Genomic DNA, 22,154 nt, shown 5'->3' on the forward strand with positions numbered 1-22,154 from the left:
TAAAAAATTCTAAACAGTTTTAAAAGTAACATCTACAATGAAATCTGGCCTTAAAAACTAAGTGGTACTATAAATCTGGTCCTAGGATCTGAGTTGTAACATAAAATAGAAAATACACAGAAAGGAAAAGTCTGTTCTACAGCAAAATAAAAAGTGAATACAAATCAGAACAGTTGAATATGTAAAGGATGTATGATTCTGGACGGCATTAAAAGGGGTATAAAGACTTGTTTAAGATAAACAGATGACTTGAGTCATTTTGCTGATCATAATTTGGGGCAGAATGACTGCATAGGAGTAAAAGAGAGGGAGACACTTCTGTAAAAGAAGGAGACTGGGGTCACCTTTGGTTGTGTTTGCCTGGCTCAGAGCATACGGGGGTGGGTGTAGGCAGAGAAGCATGAAAGCATCGGAAAGGAAAGACCATCAGCGAGGTCACATTACATACAACAAAGGCTGAGGTGGTTGTGAGATACAGTGGTCCTGGAAGATGGGGCTCTGATTTTTATTAATGATATCTTTCAGAGGGGTTTCTTCCTCCAGAAAGAAATGTTCTGTAAGTTATTAAGCTATTAAAAAGAGGATATCTTTTTCTAGATAGAAACTCAATGCCCAGTACCAACGGGACATTTGCCAAACCACGGACACCTGAGAAGCAGTAATATGCCACTGATGCCCCATCATGGCAGTATCGGTAAAGTGCCGGCTTTGATTTCATCAGAGGAGCTGAGGCTTGAGAAACCAGGAGGTGTCCAGAACTCAAAAAAACAGAAACTCTGACTATTTCAAGATTTGCAGCATACCTCCTTTCCTGTCTGGAGGGAGGAGTTTGAATAAATGATAATTTCATTGAACCAGTTAGTAGGTGTATGGTCTAATAGATTTATCATTATTTTTTACAACTTGTTAATTGTTCCCTTGGGGTTGTTTGGCCTGGAGGAAATACTTGTTTTGAACTATAGCCTTCAAATGTTTCCCTATATTCTATTCTACACTGTCAGATTTTTATCAGTGTGTTCTTTCTAATTATTCATAACTAAGTTTAAAGAATGTGAATTCATTAGGGAGGGTAGGTCATGTTATTGTCATCCTTTCCTTTTCTAAAGTTTTAAAATTAAGATGTAACTTATTGCCTCTAAACAACCAAACTAGAGGGAACAAATCAAAAAGTATGTGACCAGGGTTAAAAATAGTATCTCTAAGGAGTAACAATTCATACTTCCATGAGTCTGTTTCATGGATCCCTATATATCACCCGCTGGTTTCTAGGAGTCCCCAAAATTCCTCTTCCACATATACAATTAAGTTCTTTTAACCTTCATTGATTATCACATTTGCCCCTGCTTGCCAAGGCAAATGAGACCAGACTTGTTACTGCCATAAATCTCTAAAGTTGAATTGCCTTCCACTGGAGGCTAGCGATACTATTAATCCCTGTTAATACCAGTTACTGCTAACCACTGCCGCCATTGCCCAGTAGGCTCTGTTGTCATGGCCAACTGCCATCACTGCTGTAGCTGCTATCTCCACCCTGATGAATTGGCTGCCACACACTAGGGATCACTCTTGATGTATTGGAATCTTCAATATATTTTCTAGACAGTTTAGTTCACTAAAGTCATACAATATTCCTAATATTAATAGTTTGTGCCTCTAATATCTTAGAGCCATGTCTCTCAGGATATATTTCACAGAACACTGGTTTCTCAAGAAGGCAATGGATGACTCATATACAAAAAATTTCATAGACAAATAAATTTGGGAAACACTGGGGTTATACAAAAGTAAACAGATTTCTACACTGCAGGCTCTCCTTTAAGAGCCTTTAATATGCTAGGGTACATTACAAATCTCAAGAAAAGAAAATGTAATTTTCTACATTTCCTAATAATATTTGTTTATGGTTTTTTTTTTTTTTTTTTTTTTTTTTTTTTTTTTTTTTTGCTTATGAAGCCTCTAATAGGACTAGTTTTCCAAAGAATGCTATTTAGAAAAAATCTTGCTTAGATTTTAGTGAAAATAACTATTTGTAGGGTTAAATATTGACTAGGAAGTTGTTTTAAGTGTGCAAATACAACTTTTACAACTTTCTATTTTTACCAAAAAAGCTTTATAAGTAACTGTAAAAATTATTTTCAGGGAAAAGGTTATACCATGCAACATTTATAAGCTCATCAAGTTCCTCAGTTTTCCAAGATGAAAGTACAGAAAGTATGGACTATATTTTAAAAATGTAAAAACACTTTGGAAAGAGATACTTTCAAAGCTGTCTGTGGATTTTTTAAACGAAAATACTACTCAAGTTGTTTTATGTAGAATCATCTGATGATTTTTCCAGTTCCCTTTCTTCTCCAGATATCAGAGCCCTGCCTTTTTAAGATCTGACATAACAGGCTTAAATCATATTTTTATATTTTATTATCTGGATAAACATGAGTTACTTAATGTCTCTCAGCTTCCTTATATTTACAATAAAAATAATAAAAATAATAGCTAACATGTATTCAGGCACATTGATATTGTACGTTTAATGTGTTTAACACAATGCCTGACATACAGTAAAAATACCTCCCCACTCCCCCACACACAAAACGCACACACAACTAATAGTCACTTTGGGAAAATCTGAAATAGGGTGATATTATTAGATAGAATCTGCTCAAAGATTATGCTCGGAATGAGCACATATTCTCCCAATTGACCATAATGGTGTAGTGTCATAGCTCAGAAAAAAGACCAAAAATTTATCAACTCCTTTCTCCCACATTAACAGTCCAACACAGGGAAACCGCCTGTGCAATGGAATTCTGTATTAAATCAGTATGTGTGTCAGCATTGCACAGTGTTGTCCTCCTCTAATTTAGCTGTCTGCTTTGGAGAACTATTTAACATGTCAGAGTGCGAGAGTGATTGGGTCAGTTGCTCAGGTAACTGACACACATCCCATGTTAAATTTAGTTAAATTTCTTTCTATAAACTGCCACCATGTCCTTATACTTCCTTTTTCATGATATTCATCATACTTGAAATTATTTCTGTAATTTTTGCTTTCCACATTAAAGTGTAAGCTCAGTACCAGCAGGCACCGTGCCTTTCTTGGTTGTAACCACATCGCCAGTATCTAAGGTACTGTCTGATGCACAGTAGGAGCTCCATCGATACGTGTGAGACTGAGAGGTTAGGCACACTTTGCTGTTTGTGACAAGGCATAACTTCCATTATGTCTACATTGGAGATATACTACCCCCAAGGCTCTAGAATAGCTCCAAACTCAGAAATAAAAAGAAAATAAAAAATAAAAACAAATTTAGGCAGCTAAGAAAGAAGCTTCCAGTGCTGGTTTTTATTTAAAAAGAAAAAGTTAAGAAAAGTTGATGACTTATATTTAAGAAATCTCCACGCAAAACAAAAGTACTTGTTTAGCCAGAGATGTGGTCCTTTTTGACTCTATGTGCTGAAGCACAAGAGGAGGGAGAAAAGTCAGAAAAGAGAGGAAGGCAAGTGGAGAAACAAAGAGGGAAAAAACAGCAGAAGGCTAACAATATGAGAAACAGAAACTGAGACAGCAGATGCAAGGTATCTGGTAGAGAAAACAGAACTGGTAACAGGCAGAAGAGTCAACTGTACAGTCTGCCAAGGAAGAGTAGATATCAGCTCCGTAAAGCTCAAGGGCTTATGAAGGACTGGGCAGTCAAACAGTTCAACATGAATAATGCTAACGCTAAACAGTACTACAGAAATAACTGAAGTCATTCCACCCTCTCTGGCTTATACCATCTATGTCTCCTCATAGAGCAGACATGCTCTCAGGATGATAAGGACTGACATTTGCTATATTTTCATCATTTGTAATAGATGATCAAACTGTAACTGCTTAGTACTTTCTATTTATCTTCTAAATAGAAAACTGTTCTAAGGCAGAACAGTTTTTACCTGTGATTCCAGAAAATACAAGTTTTATTACCTACTCTATGTTTTTGCAGAACTTCATCTTGTCATTAATTTGTAAACTTACCAGTAACTTCCTATCTTTCTCGATCTGCTCATTAAAAAGATTTCTTAAAAAAAAAAAAAAGATTTCTTAAATCTACTTTTTAGTCTAACAAAGTAGAAATGGTTTTTGTGATTATCTTAGGTTTTAATTTAAGAAATAAATAAATAAAACCCATATTTTCTTCTTGCTAGCTACCTATATTTTCAGGTACAATTTTATTTGCTTGATACGTGGAAACAAACTGCAACCTTAAAGAAAAGCATGGTGTTGTTCTAGTTGAGAACCATGATAACATTCATAATATTTTTTTGAAATATGAAAACTAATTTTTGTTTAGACCAACAAAAATTATAACCACAGGAAACAAACTGTTACGGGTTTTAATAATAAAATTGTTAACTAGTGGATAGAAGAGGCAATGTTTCTTTTTGCCAATACTACCCTCTAGTGGAATAAGAGGCAATGGAGAGGGCATGATTTTGGAGAGCTGAGCTCATCCTTAATTTATTGCAGAATAGAATATTTGTACAGAAGCAGATTTATGTACATTGTTTTTCGATGTCCCTGAAGCATAAATATAATGAACTATTTATTATGCTTGTTGGCATTGCATTTCAATAAATTTTCTTCTCTTGAAATAATGTATTGTGGAACAACTGTATGCAACTGGCTGCGTGTTTTAGCCACAATAAAAGATTGTAACCCCAAAATATGTACAATTTGTCATAAAAAAGAAATACTGTTATAATAACTCTATTAATTCAGTCTTCACCCTGTCAATAGAAAATAAAAGGGGAGGAGGACAAATCTTTTCATAGTCATTAGTTATTTACAGCCTTAGGTTTATGTTTAATCAGTTTTGAGGCCAGATTATAAAAACGTCTATTGTTCAATCAGTTAGAAGCTGATGCTAGGGAATAGTTTCCCAGAAAAGAAGACCACTGTACACGACGCTGTAACCAGCTGTATTAGCATAATTGGAAAAACATATATTTTTTGTTTCTGAAGAATCAAATTTTTCAGAAAGTACTTTGTGATGATAAGGTTTTAAATTTTCCCTTGGGAGAAAGAAAGGAAAATTCATAGGAACATATTGAGCTTATTTGAGCTTTGCAAACTTGTCTATGGAAAAATTGCAATCTTGGGGTCCTTCTTTTCTAAGCTTCAGAGTTAGAATTTAGGAGTACAAGAGAATTTCTACTCCTTTAGTTACAAGATCCACTCATTAAATTAATTGGCACTCTTGAAAAGAGCATGAGAAAGTGTGCAGGAAGTATTTTATGTTAATATATTTACCCCCTGCTTAGAACCTCAAGATCAATACCAGATACAACCCTCATTACAGAGAACCAGTGCTTCCTACATTCATTTACTCATTCAGATTCTAAAGTTCATAATTTATAAAGGAAATCTTTTTGATAGAAAGGTCATGAATACTGTATGTCAAAACAGAGGAAGTGATATCTTTTATTTTTCAGTTTTGCTTACAGTTCAAGCCCTCCTATTTCTTATTAGAATGTGCAGGTTTATTCGTATTCACTACTCAGAAGTCAGCTCAACTGTGAACATAAAAGGAAGCACTGTTTGATTGTAAGACATAATTATCCTGACCTATTTGCAAAAACAAAAGTTTACAATCAGTTAATTTATGTGTTTCCAACTTACATTGTACTGGAAAATTGTCATGTCTGAATAAATATCAAAGACTATGCAGAGTATTTTTTCTTTGGTTTTTAATGGCAAATGAGAAAAAGATGACTTGGAGAGGAAGAGTAGATAATTAACAAATTTAGCTTTGAGCCCAAATATGTTTGACCCAAAGTACCCAAAACACTGGAGGGTGTAACAATTATTTTTAAAAAATCAGCCATGTTAATATTCATTATTAAGTGTCAAAAATAATACGCAATTTGTTCAAAAAAAGATGGTTTTTGTTTTCAGTGGACTGGCTTTATTACAGTGGCTCTGCCAAATAAGCAGATTAATTTAGACCAAGTCACTAATCCATCTGTACATCAGTATCTTTATCTATCAAATGGCAGCTAAATGACTCAAAGACAGGGAGATCTTTTTCTTGAGTCACTACAGTATCCCCAACGCCTAGCACTGGGTCATAAAAATGGGAAGCATTTGATAAATATTTATTTAATGAGTGACACTGCATGAGTAACAATGCACATACATCACCAAATTGTGAAAATAAAATAAGATATATATTAGTGTCTTTGAAAAAATTCTTAAGTAAACTAACATTGTTGTCTCTCTATAAGTACATCTAATCTTAAATGCCATTATTGTGTGCAAACATCCTTTTGTCATTTTACATTTGTAAAAAAAAAAATGTAAGCATCAAAGGGTATTTCACAGTTTGCATTTAAAATGATCTAATAATACCATTATGTGAAGTATAAAAAATAATTTGTAGCTGCTATGGAAACATATAAAGAGCTTTCTTAAAATGCAATAACAATGAAACAAGTTTTTAAAACCATCTTTTATTCCTTCCTCATAGGATGACACTTTTTAAGAAATTTGTTCTTACTTGTGTTCAAAGGTTAAAATTTTACATCATACCATTAGGAGTATATTAGGGAAAATTTCAAGTGTTACCTCAGTCTTTACAAAGTGTATTTTTGAGGGTGACAGACTGTTTATTCCCATGCAGTTGAGATCATGCACATTAATATTGTATAGGAACTCTGATAATTTCCTCTAGGGTGCCAGTCTGAAGTGAGAGCAATGGAATTGAGAGCATGGAAGACTGACAGTGGCAAATGGACTGTGTGATATGAAGAGTGGGAGTCACTCTAGTAACTGTGTCCCTAACCCGGTTTCAACTAACGCACTAAACTCTTAATTGTTTTACAGGATATGAATGATTATCCTCCTGTTTTCAGTAAACGAATCTACAAAGGGATGGTGGCTCCAGATGCAGTCAAAGGTACACCGATCACAACAGTTTATGCTGAAGATGCAGACACTCCTGTAAGTAGGAAGCATTGATTAATACCCTCAACTGTAGTGAGAAAAATCTTTAACACTCATAAATGACCTAATTCCCAAGACAACAAAGGTGGTCCATGTGAGTTTCACTCAATTCACTCTCATGTATTTTATGTTCTCTTGCCTGTTGCAACCACAGCGACAGAGCGTATTTCAAATAATTATTATTGATCCTAGACAATTAGGAATATGCTTTTTGTTTTACGAGCATTCAGGGTTTACTTTTTGCCTCTTTACCCATCAATGATAAACATACGCGGAAAGAATTATCTACATTTAGTATCACTATCATTTGGGTTCTTTATTTAGAATAGTGTAAACTTAGCTTAGTCTGGATGTTTTAAACTTAGGTATTTTCCATTTTATTCAGATGTGAGTATTTTATTAGGCAGCTCCAAATTAACATATGACATAAAACTTATATTGAATATGTTCATTTTATTAAACTAAAATCTTAACATTGCTTTTAGAACATATCTAATAGAGTCTTTCATCTTACAGAACTTTATCTCTTTTGACATATCCCAAATTATCTTTCAAGACAGATGATTTTCAATTAAAATACTATTATAGCAGAAGTGATGTAAATGTTTCATAATGATATTATCTTAATGTATTAAAACAGCATATAGTACCTATATAAAAATACTTTCTATAAATACCTTGAGTGTTTTAAAAATATTAGTTATTCTGTTAAAAGCTGAATGATGAAGATTTAAATTTTTACTTTGAGTGGGTTCACTATAAGTTGGTATCTGAAAGATTCTAGAACACTATAAATAAATGTATTAAATGAATCGTTTTGGAAGAGTAAGGAAATAGGAAACAGCGACAACAACCCTGAATCTGATAAGTACTTTAGAAGCCTGTTTTCTATTGCTAATATAAGTAGCATTTCTGTTAATGTTATTTATTTAGTAAAAGGTAAGTGGCAGTCAAAATACTTTTCAGCTTTGATAGTGACAAGCTTTATAAAGTCTATTGTGACTATAAGGTCTTGAAAAATAGTAATGTTAACATGAAAGCAATGACCTTTAACTCAGAAGCTCCTTTTCTTAAATATGTTAAAATGTCTTGGAAACCCATTTATTGCATCTTGGGAAACATGAGAGAAAAGTTCCATAGCTTTGAACACACCAATAGATGTGAATGTGAAATTGTCAATTTGTCTGGTTTTTTTATGTGAATTGTCACAGGTACAAAGTACTTTGAACGTAGGAATATATATTTAATTTCATACAACAAATATGTTTTGAGCACCAACTACATACTTGTCATTGTGCTAACTAGTTTTTACTCTCAAGAAACTTATAGGAAAGACAACTTCAAAAAGAAATTATAATACACTGTACTGCATGGATATAAGCAAACACAATATTTTAACATACGTTTCTATCAAATTTTCATTAGCACAGAATTTAAGGTACTGTTAAGTTTAATGGCATTAATGATGAGAGACTAAAAGTAGCACAACTGTTCACCTATGTAAAACAGACCTCAAAGTCTTCATATAGACAACAAAATCCTTACTTCTCTTTTGGCACCTATGTGATGCCTGGGTTGACATTCAGAGCACATCCACCAGTGTGAGAGAAGTTTTCTTGGTCTGTTGTCTGTTCTGTAAAGAAGATAAATTACTTATCTAAAGTATTTACTTAGAGAGAAGGCCTTTTTTCTACACTCTGAAGCTCTTCTGCAGAAATTTACCAGGCTTAAATTTTAAATTTATTTGGAAGAAGTTTTTAGTTTTGCATTCCCAGTGGTAATTTTGAACATTTAATATTTGATGCTGGTTTTTCAGTAGATGAAAGGTGGATGCCGATCATTCAGTTAAAATACTGAGTATGCTTATTTCAGTTACTGAGTATGTATTTGTCAGTCTCAGTTTTGATCCTTGAAACTCTAACAATCTTTTGATATAGCTATTATTCAGAGTTGAGCTTTTGAATCATTTATGCAAATTGGGTCCCTTAAATTAGCATGGTTGCAATTTGGCTGCACCCACACCAACCTGAAATATAAGCACAATTGCACGAATATTTTCAGAATGTAAGTACTATAGTACCTAATTTTCAAAAATATTATGATTGATTTTTATTTTTTTGATATACTTGCCAAATGTTTTCTACTCTGTTATGTTATAGATGATTATTAATTAGAAGAATATAGTTTCAATTTCATATCCTCAGGGCTCCTGTGTCAGTTTCACTACTTGGGGATATAAGTATATTTTAACACTTTATGTTTATTTAATGGTCTTTTTTCCAAACTGGAATATAAGACGCTTGATGGCAGGAATCAAAACTTATTCCATTTTGTATTCCCACATCTGACTCCAAGCTGGTATTTAGTAGTCTGCTAGGACTGTGGTCCCCAACCACCAGACTGCATACCGGCACCAGTCTGTGGCCTCTTAGGAACTGGGCCACACAGCAAGAGGTGAGCAGCAGGCAAGTGAGCAAAGCTTCATCTATATCCCATCTTCATCCACTCCCCATCGCTCACATCACCTCCTGTCAGATCAGTGGCAGCATTAGTTGCAGGAAAACAAGCTCAGGGTTCCCACTGATTCTGCATTATGGTGAGTTGTATAATTATTTTCATTATATATTACAATGTAATAGTAATAGAAATAAAGTGCGTAATAAATGTAATGCTCTTGAATCATCCCAAAATCATCCCCCTTGCGCCCCAGTCCACGAAAAAATTGTCTTCCATGAAACTGGTCCCTGGTGCCAAAAAAGTTAGGGACTGCTGTGCTGCGACACATTTGCTGAATAATTAAAGAAGTGAATAAATAAATGGTTATTTCTATCCTCTTCAGTATTGATGAAATGTGCCAGATCCTCAGAAATTTAGTTTTATGTGACTCTGGAAAAATTTTTTAATGTCACCAAGATTTTTTGGTCATTTGGGGGCTTTGAGAATTAAACAGGTGATGCACTTATAGGCTTAGCACAGCTTCTGCACCCACAAATATTAGGTATTATTATTATTTCTCCATTAATAATTTCCATTTCTAGAGGTTGAACACATCTTTTTTGAGGCATCTTGTTTCTTTTGAATGAAGTGAGAACTACCCACTTTAAACTATAAAATAGCAACAACAAAACTCTTTGAAGTATCACAAACTGGGTACTGTCTGAAAGCCAGAGAGACCATTGTTGCTGAATATAAGTGAAGAATTATAAAATACATGTTGTGCAAAACTGACACATTCAGGGAGAAAAAAAAAATCTCCTTAGAGACATTTCCCCCCACTGAATGACAACTGATAGGACTTCTTTTTTCTGCCTTGCTTTTGGTGACAGCATTGATATTATGTAGTTCACATGAGATGTGAATAGTAAATGACTGATCATTTTGGAAATTAAAAATTGCTAATCTTTTCTTACTAATAATCAGAGATTTCTCATTCCAAAAGTTCACAAAACAAAACTGCAAGTGTAATTTGCATTAGCGTAGTTTTATTCTTTTTGAAACTACCGATACCGAGTTCTCTTTGTGGAGAGGGTTAAATGCCTGACAGAATGGTGTCCTTTGTGAACATGTGGACGTGGAATAATTAGGATAAATAAACAGAGTTCACATTTTACTTGTTTCCAAGAAGTGGAGTGTGAGAAACCCACGAAGGCCTAAATTCTCATCATGGTACTATTCTGTCCATTTAATGTATTTTGGGAATTTCTAAGGTTCTTGTTTAAAACAAGGCAGTAATTGAAACATGTTTAATATTAGCAATTTTGACAAACTTTCTTATTTGCACACATATATTATTATGAGAACTATTAGGCATTTAAGACTTCTTTTTTTAGGATTTGATACTGATTTATGAAATAAATATGTTCCATAAAAAATATCTTGCTAGTTGTCAATGTTAATTGGCTTTTAAATCAGTTTCTAAATACTGTGAGCATTCTCACTATACTTTTTTCAGAAAGTATATTTATAATGAGAAAATAATTACAAGTGTGAAGTACTTTCTTTCCCTCATTGAGAATTTTGAGAGATAGCCTTTCAGAGTTCAGACAAGCTACCTGAGGAATTATTTGCAAAGTGTTTTCATATGTAGTTTTAACACCCATCGCAGTCATTCAAGGGCATTTTTGTTGATCTCTTGAGATTCAAAAAGATGGCCAGTTCTTTTCTATGATGCATGTATTGTGTTTTATTAAAATGTCACGATGTCACCAAACATAGCAAGTAATTATGGCCATCTTCTCACAATGCTTAACCCTCCAGTCATTCTGTTGTAATCTATTAGCAGAGGGTGTAACAGTAGAACAAAAGCAATGATCATCTTTATTCATAATTTTCTGCTTGCTTGCTTTGTGTGCAATAGTTAAAACTATTCATGGCCAAGAATGTTATAAGATATAATTTTTATCTCCAGATAATATGGCTCTTCTGTATCATTTTCAGTTGATATCTCTACTAATCTATTTTTCATCACTCACTGCATACTGGCTTGTATTTTTATGCTATATTGATTTAGGTTATTGCTAGCAATGTAGCCAAAACTCTGATTTCAAAGATCAGCAGCTATGAACTATGATTGTTGACCCTAGAGTATGAGAGGGGAATGTACACAGCTCAGTGGTTTTTTTTGCCTTCACATCAAAGCTGTTAGGGAAATAATTGAGAATATTTTCACTGTGAATGTCAGTTTGTGAAAATTGAGATGCTGTAGCCCTAGCCTGAGTCCCTTTGGTCTCAAATGCTTAATTAGAAAGAAAGCACACCATGAAACAGTTGGGGCTTGATCTTTAAAATGACAATGGGTTATAATTAGATTTGAAAGTGTAAATGAATACACAGGGGGAGGTTTTATGAGAAAGTTTATATGTACATGATTAACATCTAGAAAAGTCTTATCCAACTTCATGAATAATCTGTGTCATTTGTTTTCTTTTTGTGGCATAGTCAAGAACAGTTATATTGTTAATATTACTTGAAATCAATATTAGAATTAACTGTTTAGATGTAAATGATGCTCTTCTAACCGAACAACTGCCATATTTCCCAGAACTAAAGGGACATTTTTCTTTTGTTATAAATGAAAATGTACATAAAATTTGTTTTTTTCAACCTTTACAAAAGTGTCACCCCACAACCCGTAGTATATCAACAATTTACATCTTTTTCTGGAGGGTTAGAAATAAACCTCATTGGCTCAGAGTCCCAACATTCTTGAACAAGACAGGTTTTTAAGGGAACTGAGTGAAATATAACAGGCTTTCTCTGGGGCTTGCCCATAGGCCTCCATTATGGCTTAAATAATGTGCTTTATTCTGAATTCCTTGCCAGAGAAATGTAAACAGGCCTTCTGAAAGGGTATTTTAGCTTGTCATGACATAGGTTCTTGGCCTTAATACACTCTAAGCTGAGCCACTGATAACTCTTGGTCTTATTGCTTGTCCACTTTGCCATTCTTTCATATTCTTGAATGTTTGCCGTGTTTAGACAGTAGACTTATAATCAAACACAGGCCTAGTACAGCCTAGACACTCCACAGTATTTACTGAATAAATAAATCAGTATGAAAACATTTATTATGCACTAAACAAATATAGGGATATGGTAAGACAGAGACAAAGTCTGATGCCTGATCTGGACAAGAATTTAACTTTTTAAGATATAGAGGATTCATTTAAGTGAAGATAGGAGAAATTTCCAGAGAAAATGTATCCAAAAATTGCATAGTCAAAAACATGCATCATGTGTTCTTGAATTTATATAACATGATTTAAACTATATCTGTTTCAACAAGTGTTAGCTATTTAAAAAAGTATATTATGGCTGTCTTCAGAAGCTCTTCTGTAGGCATGAAATGTGGCAGGTATGGTTTTATGATATACAGTTTATTATATAAGAACATGGAAGGTCACTAAAGACTTACAAATAGGCCAGTGACAAAATTAAAGCTCCATATTAGAACAAAAACATTTTCTGTGATTTGCAGTCTTCATTGGATGAGATAATAAATGAAGCCTGGAGACAAGTAAGCAGGTATTGACTTCATTTAAGTATGAAAACAATAGAGATGTGCAATGGAAATGAAGAAAATACAAATACTTAAAAGCCATTCAAATGGAAGAATTGGGCAGGATGTTGAAGGTCAGAGACAGAATGAAGACACAAAAGTGAATCAGGAGTTTCTAGCTGGAGTGATGAAGATAGTCATAATAATAGTTGATGAAAAAATAATGTAGATTGAAGGGAAAGCTACTTTAGGGAGACAATAATGAGATCAATTTCAAATTTTCAAATTAAATTTGAAAAGACTTCAAAACATCTAAGTGCAACTGTCTATAGAATGATAGAAGTTGGCACCCACCCTTCACCCCACCTCCTGCCCAGGGCCGTGAGGGCTGATTGAACTGAGCAGAACAGAGCTGATGAAGGAGTACTACTGGACAGGCCTATCCAGGAACCATAGTGCAGGGCTGGCAGGAAGCTTCTCTTTTGCCCAGAGTTATAGGTTCATCCAACCAAGGAGTACATAATACCTAACTCTGAGAGGAGGCTGGAGGCAGATGGCAGGGGAAGGAAAAGATCTCCTTTGCACATATCAACAATACTATGAGGAGAATCTGAGATAGATATTGAGTTGTCACAGTTACTTTAATCTGATGCCAGGATGTTTTGGCTGCATTTCAAGGGCCAGGAATGGATCAGGCAGAAAATATCAGATTAAGAGCTCAGGAAAGAAATGTGAACACAGGAGTAACTTGAATAGAAGTTCAAGCTATGAGAGTAAATACATCTCCCAAGAAAGAAAACATAATTAAGTAAAAGAAAAAATTTAGAAATAAACCCCAAGGGGATTTGGGTGCTTGGTCATGGACTGAAGAGTGGAGAAGAGCCAAATCAATGGTCCCCAACCTTTTTCGCACCAGGGACCGATTTCATGGAAGACAATTTTTCCACAGGTGGAGAGTGGTGGTGGGGTCAGGGGACATGGTGAGCAATGGGGAGTGGCTGTAAATACAGATGAAGCTTTGCTCACTCACCCGCCACTCACCTCCTGCTGCGTGGCCCAGTTCCTAATAGGCCATGGACCAGTACTGGTCCATGGCCCAGAGGTTGGGGACCACAGAATTAGAGGAAAAAAAAAAAAGACTCAGAAGGTGGAAGAGAAATCTGCTAGTGACACAGTGTAGAGTCAAAGAAATTTTCAATGAAGAGAAGAGAATGAATGGTGAAGGACTTTGCAGACAGGGCAAGGAGAATGAAATCTAAATAAAGGACCATATTTTCTATGAACAATTACTTATGTGCCTTATCTATAAAAATTATTTATGACATCATCATTATATTTTCTAAACACACTTAAAACAGCTACTTATTCTCCTTTCCATATTTAAGTCTATATATAATTTATGACATTCCTTTCATATTCTGACCCATCCATTTTTAAACTTTCCATTTCATTGCATCTCTTGGTTTATTCATATATATCTTTAAAATTTATTATAGATATATATGTTGTGAGTTCTTATATATATGACACTTTCTTTTGCTTATATAACTTGACAGGCTATTAGAGTCTGGCCTTATTAAACGTTTGCTCTTTAAAACTATATATATGCTTTTCCTCTATTTTCTGTTATTTAACATTATAGAAATGTGAGGCAAGATTAATTTTTCTTCATTTTTACAATGAAAGTTTTCACTAGTATATATTTAGATATTCTTTTATCTGCATTAATTGAATCTGGTATATGATAACCCCTTATATGCAAACTTATATAGTTCAGCTGCTTAAAAGAGTTTTAAGTGGCTTAATGAGTATGGGCTCAGGAGCAAGACTGTCTGGTTTCAACTCCAAAAGCTCCCACTGACTAACCTTGTCACTGTCCTCCTCAGTTCTGGCATATGGAGAATGAGAAGAAAAATAGCACAACTTAAACTACGTATCCTTTAAACAGCCCACTCCTCAGTCCCCGCTTCCTCCAGCCCCTGGCAAACATCTCTGCTTCTTTGAGTTTGACTATCCTACTCTCTGTTTCTCTGAGTTTGACTATTTTAGGCACCTTATATAAATGGAATCATGCACTATTTATCCTATGACTGGCTTATCATATTTTTAGGCTGAATAATATTCACTTGTATGTATATACCACGTTTTCTTTATCCATTCATCTATCAATGACTATTTAGGTTGTTTCCACATCTTAGATATTGTGAATAATGCTGCAATGTCCCTGCGAGTACAAATATCTCTTCTAGATCCTGATTTCAAATGTTTGGATAATTTCCTAAAAGTGGAATTGCTGGATCATATGGTAGTTCTATTTTTAATTGTTTCATCAATCCCCATACTATTTCCCGTAGTGGCACACCCATTTTACATTCTTACCAACAGTGTATAAATGTACCAATTTCTCCACATGCTTGCTAACAGTGATTTTTAAAATTTATATGATAGCCATACTAAGAGGCATGAGGTGATATCTCATTGTGGTTTTGACTTGTATTTCCCTGATGATTAGTGATGTTGAGTGTGCTTTTATATACCTGCTGGCTATTTGTATGTCTTCTTTGGAAAAATGTTTATTCAAATCCTTTACCATTTTTAATTGGTTTATTTTTTTGGTTGTTTTTTTGTTTTAATTTTTGCTATTATTCTAGAGATCTGCTGTACAACATTATGTCTATAGGTAACAATACTTAATTGCCCACTTAAAATTTTGTTTAGAGGGTAGATTTAATCTTAAGTGTTCTTATCACACTTAAAAAAATAGTACTTACTTTATAGGGTTGCTGTGAGGTTTAAATTATACCATTTATGTGGAGTAGTTGGTACCTACGAAATAGTAAATACTCAATAACAGCTATCATTGTTTTTATGTTTAGTCTGGTCTTTTTCATGCTTTGAGTCTATGAGATCTGTCTTCCATATTTATAGTTTGTAAACTGTTTCCTTCTTTTTTCCTTTTTTTCTGCATTCTGGAAAAGCCTATAAAGGTCAGAGGTCCAATAACCTGAAAACGGGTTGTAGGGGTAGGGGGTAAAAGATATTGGGGCAGTGAAGAAGGTGCTGGGCCTCTGAACCATCAATATGACAATTTGTCTCCTGCTTGCTCTCTTCTCAGGGTATGTTTGAAATCTAAGGACCAGATCTGAATGTTCTGTATTCGGGGTTGTCTTTGAGCTGTAGCTAAATGCTGCAGCTTGGCTCCATACCTGGCTCTTCCATCCACCATGATAATACAGAGCCTGTCACCCCATTCTCTCCCCAATCCCAAGCCAGCATTACCACAGAGTCAAAGAATCCAAAAGCATTAAAGAAAATTTCATTGTCAATATAACATTATCTGTTATATTGAGGACCGTCGAACACATCACAGAGATTCCTATACAGCTATGATCATTATTAAATGTGAAGTATACTGTGAACTTCTAGCATAGCAGGATTTGATGAATTATAGCAACAAGAGTGGAGTGTAAGAACCTAGTACTCTGTGAAAATGGTAAGAGAACAAAAGCAATACCATGACATAAAGTTATTTTTAAAAATGCCCACAATAGCATTAATCAGGTTTTCCTACAAAAAAATATTGCTTTAGTAAAAAACACCCAAATCTCACTGGTTTATAATAACAAAGATTGATGTTTTTATTTGTGAATCTGCTGCTAGGGGTTGGCTGGTCTTGGCTGGGCTCCTTTCTATTCCACATGTCTCTTTCTTCAGGGACCCATGAATAACCAGGCCTGCTCTTCCCATGAGAACTTACCTAACCACATGATCACACATAAAGACTGGTTCTGTGTGTTGGTTCTTCACATCCCATTGACCAAAGCAAGTCACATGGCCTAGCTCAAAATCAGTAGATCAGGAAGTGGGGGTAGGGAGATATTTGCTAAACCATAACATAATATACCATAATAGTCTAGTTAAAAGACATTTTTGAAATGCATTCAAATGGTTGCTTTTGGTGTAAAAGGGAGGTAGGAGAGAAGTAGGAGAACAAAAGGAGATAAAGTAATGAATAAATAAATATGCCTTGCAGATCCACAGATGATAATGTTTCATAAACTATAGATTATATTAAATTCAAACATATGCCCTTGAGGTCCAAACAAAATAAATCCCTCAATATTTACTACATACGTGGGCATCCGATATTATTTAAAAAGCATCTATTATATAAGAGATGTTAGGTTAAGCAGTAAGTATTAAAACTGTCATGATTCCTGGCTTCAGAATTTCAAGCTTAAAGAAATAAAAATTAATCAAAAATCAATCAAGTACATAGAAATGACAAGCTGTAAAATGCTCTAAGAAAGAAATGTTTAGGGTGCTGTGAAACTGGATAAGAGGGAGACTGATTTTATCTCCAGAGTCAAGGAAGGTTCTGGAGGAGGTGATTCTGAGGTGAGGTCTGAAGGCTATGCCAAGGTCACGTGGCATGACAGAAGAATTAGGCCCTAAAGTAGGAGCGAGAACAATAAGATTGAAAACCAAAGGAAGACCATTTTTGAGAAAGCTGGAGAGGGAAACCTGAGTCAGATCCTGTGGAGTCTAGTAAGTCATGAAGACAATATTAAGAAATGTTTTATCCTAAGAAAAATGAAAGGGTTTTAAGGCAGAGGGCTCAGGATCATTAATTACTATCTCTGGTACAGGTTCATTACTATTTTTTAAGTTCCTTTGGTTCTGCGAGTTGGTTTGTTGGGAGGGACATCCAAATGTATGCCAGTTGTTTTCTTTATAAACTTAAAACTGTGCCTAAATGAAGAAATTTTACGAGGAATGTGCTATTTATTTGATGTCTTTAGGGGATGAGTTATATTTACCTTTGAAAACATTTTGCAAGAGACTAAGTGGTAAATAGTCTTAAAGCAAATATTTCTTAAGATCTCTAAGTTATTTTGTAACAGTGAATTCACAAACTCTCCCAAGTATGATTAAACATCATGAATCACTGTAAAGTGGTATTATTGTTTTTTGCAGTCATGTGACACGGTCATCTTTTAATGGATCTTTTGGTTGTGTTAATATCATATCTATACAATCAAAAAATATCATATCTATAGAAACTGAACTATACACACACATTATATTAAGTGACAAGCAGCATACATAACTTGCCTGTAAGAGTGTTGATGCACTGTGTTGTCATGGTGTTAAAAAGTGGGGGAGAAGGCACATCTCAAATCATGGTTGGGATGTGGCAAAGTCATACATGTAACCAAAATGTTTGTGCTCCCATATTTTCCTGACATAAAAAAAAAGTGGGGGAGAGGAAAGGAAGAAAGAAAAGTACATGATCTTTTCAGTGGTTACCTGGAGAGTTTGACCTGCTATTTTTCCTCTTTTCTTTTAAGGATGCCTTAACATCCAGTTAGATTCCCTAAAAAATGACTAAGTCATGTGACTGCAAAAAGCGATAATACCACTTTACCATGATTCACGATACTCAGTCATACTTGGGAGAGTTTGTGAACTACACTGTTGCAAAATAAATCAGAGTAGTTGCTTCCAAGACTTTGGGAGAAAGAATTTTAGAAACTGTCAGGGAGAAAAATCTTTGTGTACTTGAAAACACATTACTTAATGTTTGTATTTAATGATAATAATAGGTTTAATATTCCCTGATACAATGTGATTGCTATTATTATGAAGAAAATTATGTGGGTCTGAATAAGTAATTTCTTGATAATTATGTATTTAAGAAAAATGACTAAATCAAGATATCCCCTGATATTAAGTACCTAATTATTTTGGTCCATTATAGTCTCATTGAAATTCCCTATGTTTGCAAGTTTGAAACATCCTTCATACAGGTGTGCAATTATCTTCTGTAGTAACTAATTATATTTTCACCATTAAGTCAAGACATATTGTGTTTAATACTCACTGTGAGAATGGATGTCAGAAGTAGAAAACATACTGAGTAATAAAGAAAATAATTAAAATCTAAAATTCTATTTTCTTGATATAAGTTTACATTTATTCTTCTACATTAGTTATTCTCACCTTATTATTGTATAGCATTATGTCACTTTTGATTTAAAAAATCTAATGTAGACACCCTCATGACAAGATTTCACTGTCATACCCCCGGTAGCCTAGACAAATTGCCTACTTCATAGTGTCACTATATTACTATATGTATACTAATAAAAGACTATTGCAGTAGTATTGTTCATACAAATATTTATTGAATTTTATAAATGTCAAATTTAGCAGATAAAAGAGGATCACAAAGTTGAGATAGTTCCTTTTACATTTTGGAAACCACATAATATTTAAATGTTACTTCCTCCCTAAAATCATATTTAGAAATATGCCTAATACATGAACAAACAAATTAATTGATTCATTTATCAATAGATGTCATAAATCATATTCTTCCTGAGCACCACTAAGGTTGGTGAACATTTCCAGAATATCTCAAAATTACTGACTAATGTCACTAGCGTTGGCATTTGTGGTTAATTAGGAAAAATGATATTATAAGGCAATTGCTTAACTTCTTTAAACCTCATTTCGATATAGGAATAATAAATCCCATTTCACTGGACTATCGTTTGGGCTTAATAGAGAATGAAAACACTTAGCTGGTGTGAAACACACAGATGTTAGATAATTTTTTCTCCTCCTCCTCACTTCCAGGGTGATGGCAAAAATGCTTAACTTTGCCTATAATTTCATGGAGTGCTTGTGCCCTATCAATTGTAAACATTGGGATATCAATGCCTGGACTCATGAAATAATTCTGATGTCAGCCATGGCATTGTAACATTCAAGAACAAAGCTTTCATGAAAATATCATGCTAATAGGGTCTTTACAATCCAACAAATAAAAAACAAATGTATGTACATATTTTAATAAAATTTTCACCAAAACTTAATGACTTTTTCTTTAAATAGACAGCTTTTAATTTGTCACTTTATACTGATACATATTTATATTTATCTTATTCAGTTTAAGATAAAAATGTCCAAAATTTTGACAAAGTTACTTTTAGTTTGTCATTTTAATACTCAAATGATATACCAGACCAAGCTCTACATATAACACAATCACTACAATCTCTATAAATCAAAATACATTTTTTATATTTTGTGATGTGTGAGTGTCTGCACAATAAGATATAAAGTTTACTTGCCTATAAATCCTTGCCTACACCTTCATTTATTAGCACCACATGCTTCTCCTTCTTAGTTTAATCAGATACGTTGGTAGATGATTGTGTTTTTCTGTTTTGTCTCCCCAACCTGTCAAATTGTGAGGTCCATGAGTACAGAAACATCTTTGTCATTCATATCAGTGCTTTTCATTTTGAGAATTGAATCTGAGTAGCTACGAAGGAGTATCTATGAATAGATATTGGTGGGTTGTAAATTGAAAAATTGCCAACAGTTTAGCCACCTTGTGAAGTAAGTAAATTCTTAGAGGTCCTCTAAGCCATCATGAAATGTACCAGTGCAGAAATATAGAAGGTAGCTGACTAGACACATTAAATGCCAATTTTCCTCAGAAAGAAGAACCAAACTTACAGGTAAATAATCATAGCTCGAGTGAATTATTAAGAGAAGAGTGCTGGAAACTGTTGGGAGAACTCACAGGAAGAAGCTAGGGCACAGAAAAAGAAGGAAGCAAGAGGCTGACAGAGATCAAATATGGAGGGACTTGGTATTCCATAGGTGGGAGGGGTTTGGCTTTCCTTGTCGTCTCAGCACACTGCTGGTTTCTGAACTTATAGAACAATCTTCTGCCTACACAGGCTCAAGGACAGTGGACATCTTAAGGGAATCGTATCATGCTACCAGCTTATGCAATGTAGCTTGCTTTCCCTCTGGATCCAAGCAGTGGTGGTAGGTGCCCAGTATGGTGCCCAGTATGGGTGTTAGGGATGTTGATGAAAGCTCTTTCCCAAAGTCAATTGCCTTTACCTATTATATAGGTAAAGTATTTTAAAAAGTCTTTTGAATGAAGAAAAGGAAGGAAGGGAGGGAGAAGAAAAAAGAGAAGGAATGAATAGAGGGAGGGAAGGGTGGAGGGAGGCAGAGAAAGAAAGAGAAAAACTTTGGCATATGCTCAAAGAAAAATCTAAATCATTGTACGTATTTAATTTGGTTATTGTAACATGTGATAGAAAATAAAATATGATGCTTTGATTATAAGAGTGATCAAAGAAGCAATTAAAATATCTCTTATAAGCTAACCAAGTCCTACTAGGGCCAAACTTTCATGATGTGGTAGTAGTCTTTAGAATAACTGAAATCATAGAATAAAAATTTATTGATATAGCTAATATGTAACATATGTATTCCTATTCACATATACACAATCTTATCTGTGAAAATCTTCTAAGAAAGTTCCAGAATGTTCTGGATAGCAAAATATTTTAGGCATCTAAGAGATAACACTCCATAATAACAGAACATTGTCTCTTTTTATTTTATCAATTAAAGGCATAATTCTAAACATACCATAAATACCTTGACTTTATTAAAGAGAGCATGCTAAATATAATTAACATATTTTAAGTTTTTTGAGGGCCAATTTGTGGTTGTCATAATTTTAGTTACTGTAATACAGACAGAATGGGTACTGATGCTAGCAAAACTCTGAATATTTATTCTTGAAACAGTTGGTGCTGTGATTTTTGCTCTTTGATCATTTGCCTCTTTTTCTAAAGGTGCCTTGCAATATGTGCTACATAACCCCTAGACAATGTACTAAGCCAGAGTTTACTAGGGCATCAAATTCCCAAGCATCTTTCCCAAGTAATTGTGCTCAATTGTATTACCATGTTATTCTCCTTTTAAAGGACTATTGCCATTAAGATATCACTGACATCAACAGCTCTGGTTAAGTTCACCTTGACCTCATGGGTGACTTTGCTCAGTTTGCCTTGAAGACCAGCTAAGTAAATCTGGGACCTAATTAGAGGCCACATTTTAAAAGCAGATGTTACCCAATTATAAGCAATGGTAATTACTTAAAAATATTTACATCCATGAAAATTAATTTTGTGGGGGTGGCACATTTGTTGGTTGGGTGACTGTTTATTGGATTCCCACATGCTATCAAAACTGCTACAAAAAGCTAAAAGTTGTTTTCTGTAACATACTTTCATTCTATTAAAATAGAAAAGTAAAAAAAAAAAAGCCTCACAACCTACCTTACATCATATA

At 34.2% G+C, this 22,154-nt stretch overlaps 1 protein-coding gene across 1 annotated transcript in view; it reads left to right on the forward strand.

The window, feature by feature from the left end:
* Positions 1–22,154, forward strand: part of PCDH15 (protocadherin-related 15) — a 493,462-nt gene that overhangs the window by 324,282 nt on the left and 147,026 nt on the right. The window contains 1 exon segment of the mRNA XM_012660698.1: positions 6,863–6,979. Coding sequence (XP_012516152.1) covers positions 6,863–6,979 — 117 coding nt within the window.

This window comes from Propithecus coquereli, unplaced genomic scaffold (genome assembly GCF_000956105.1).
Source record: "Propithecus coquereli isolate 6110/MARCELLA unplaced genomic scaffold, Pcoq_1.0 Scaffold675, whole genome shotgun sequence".
Taxonomy (NCBI): Eukaryota; Metazoa; Chordata; class Mammalia; order Primates; family Indriidae; genus Propithecus; species Propithecus coquereli.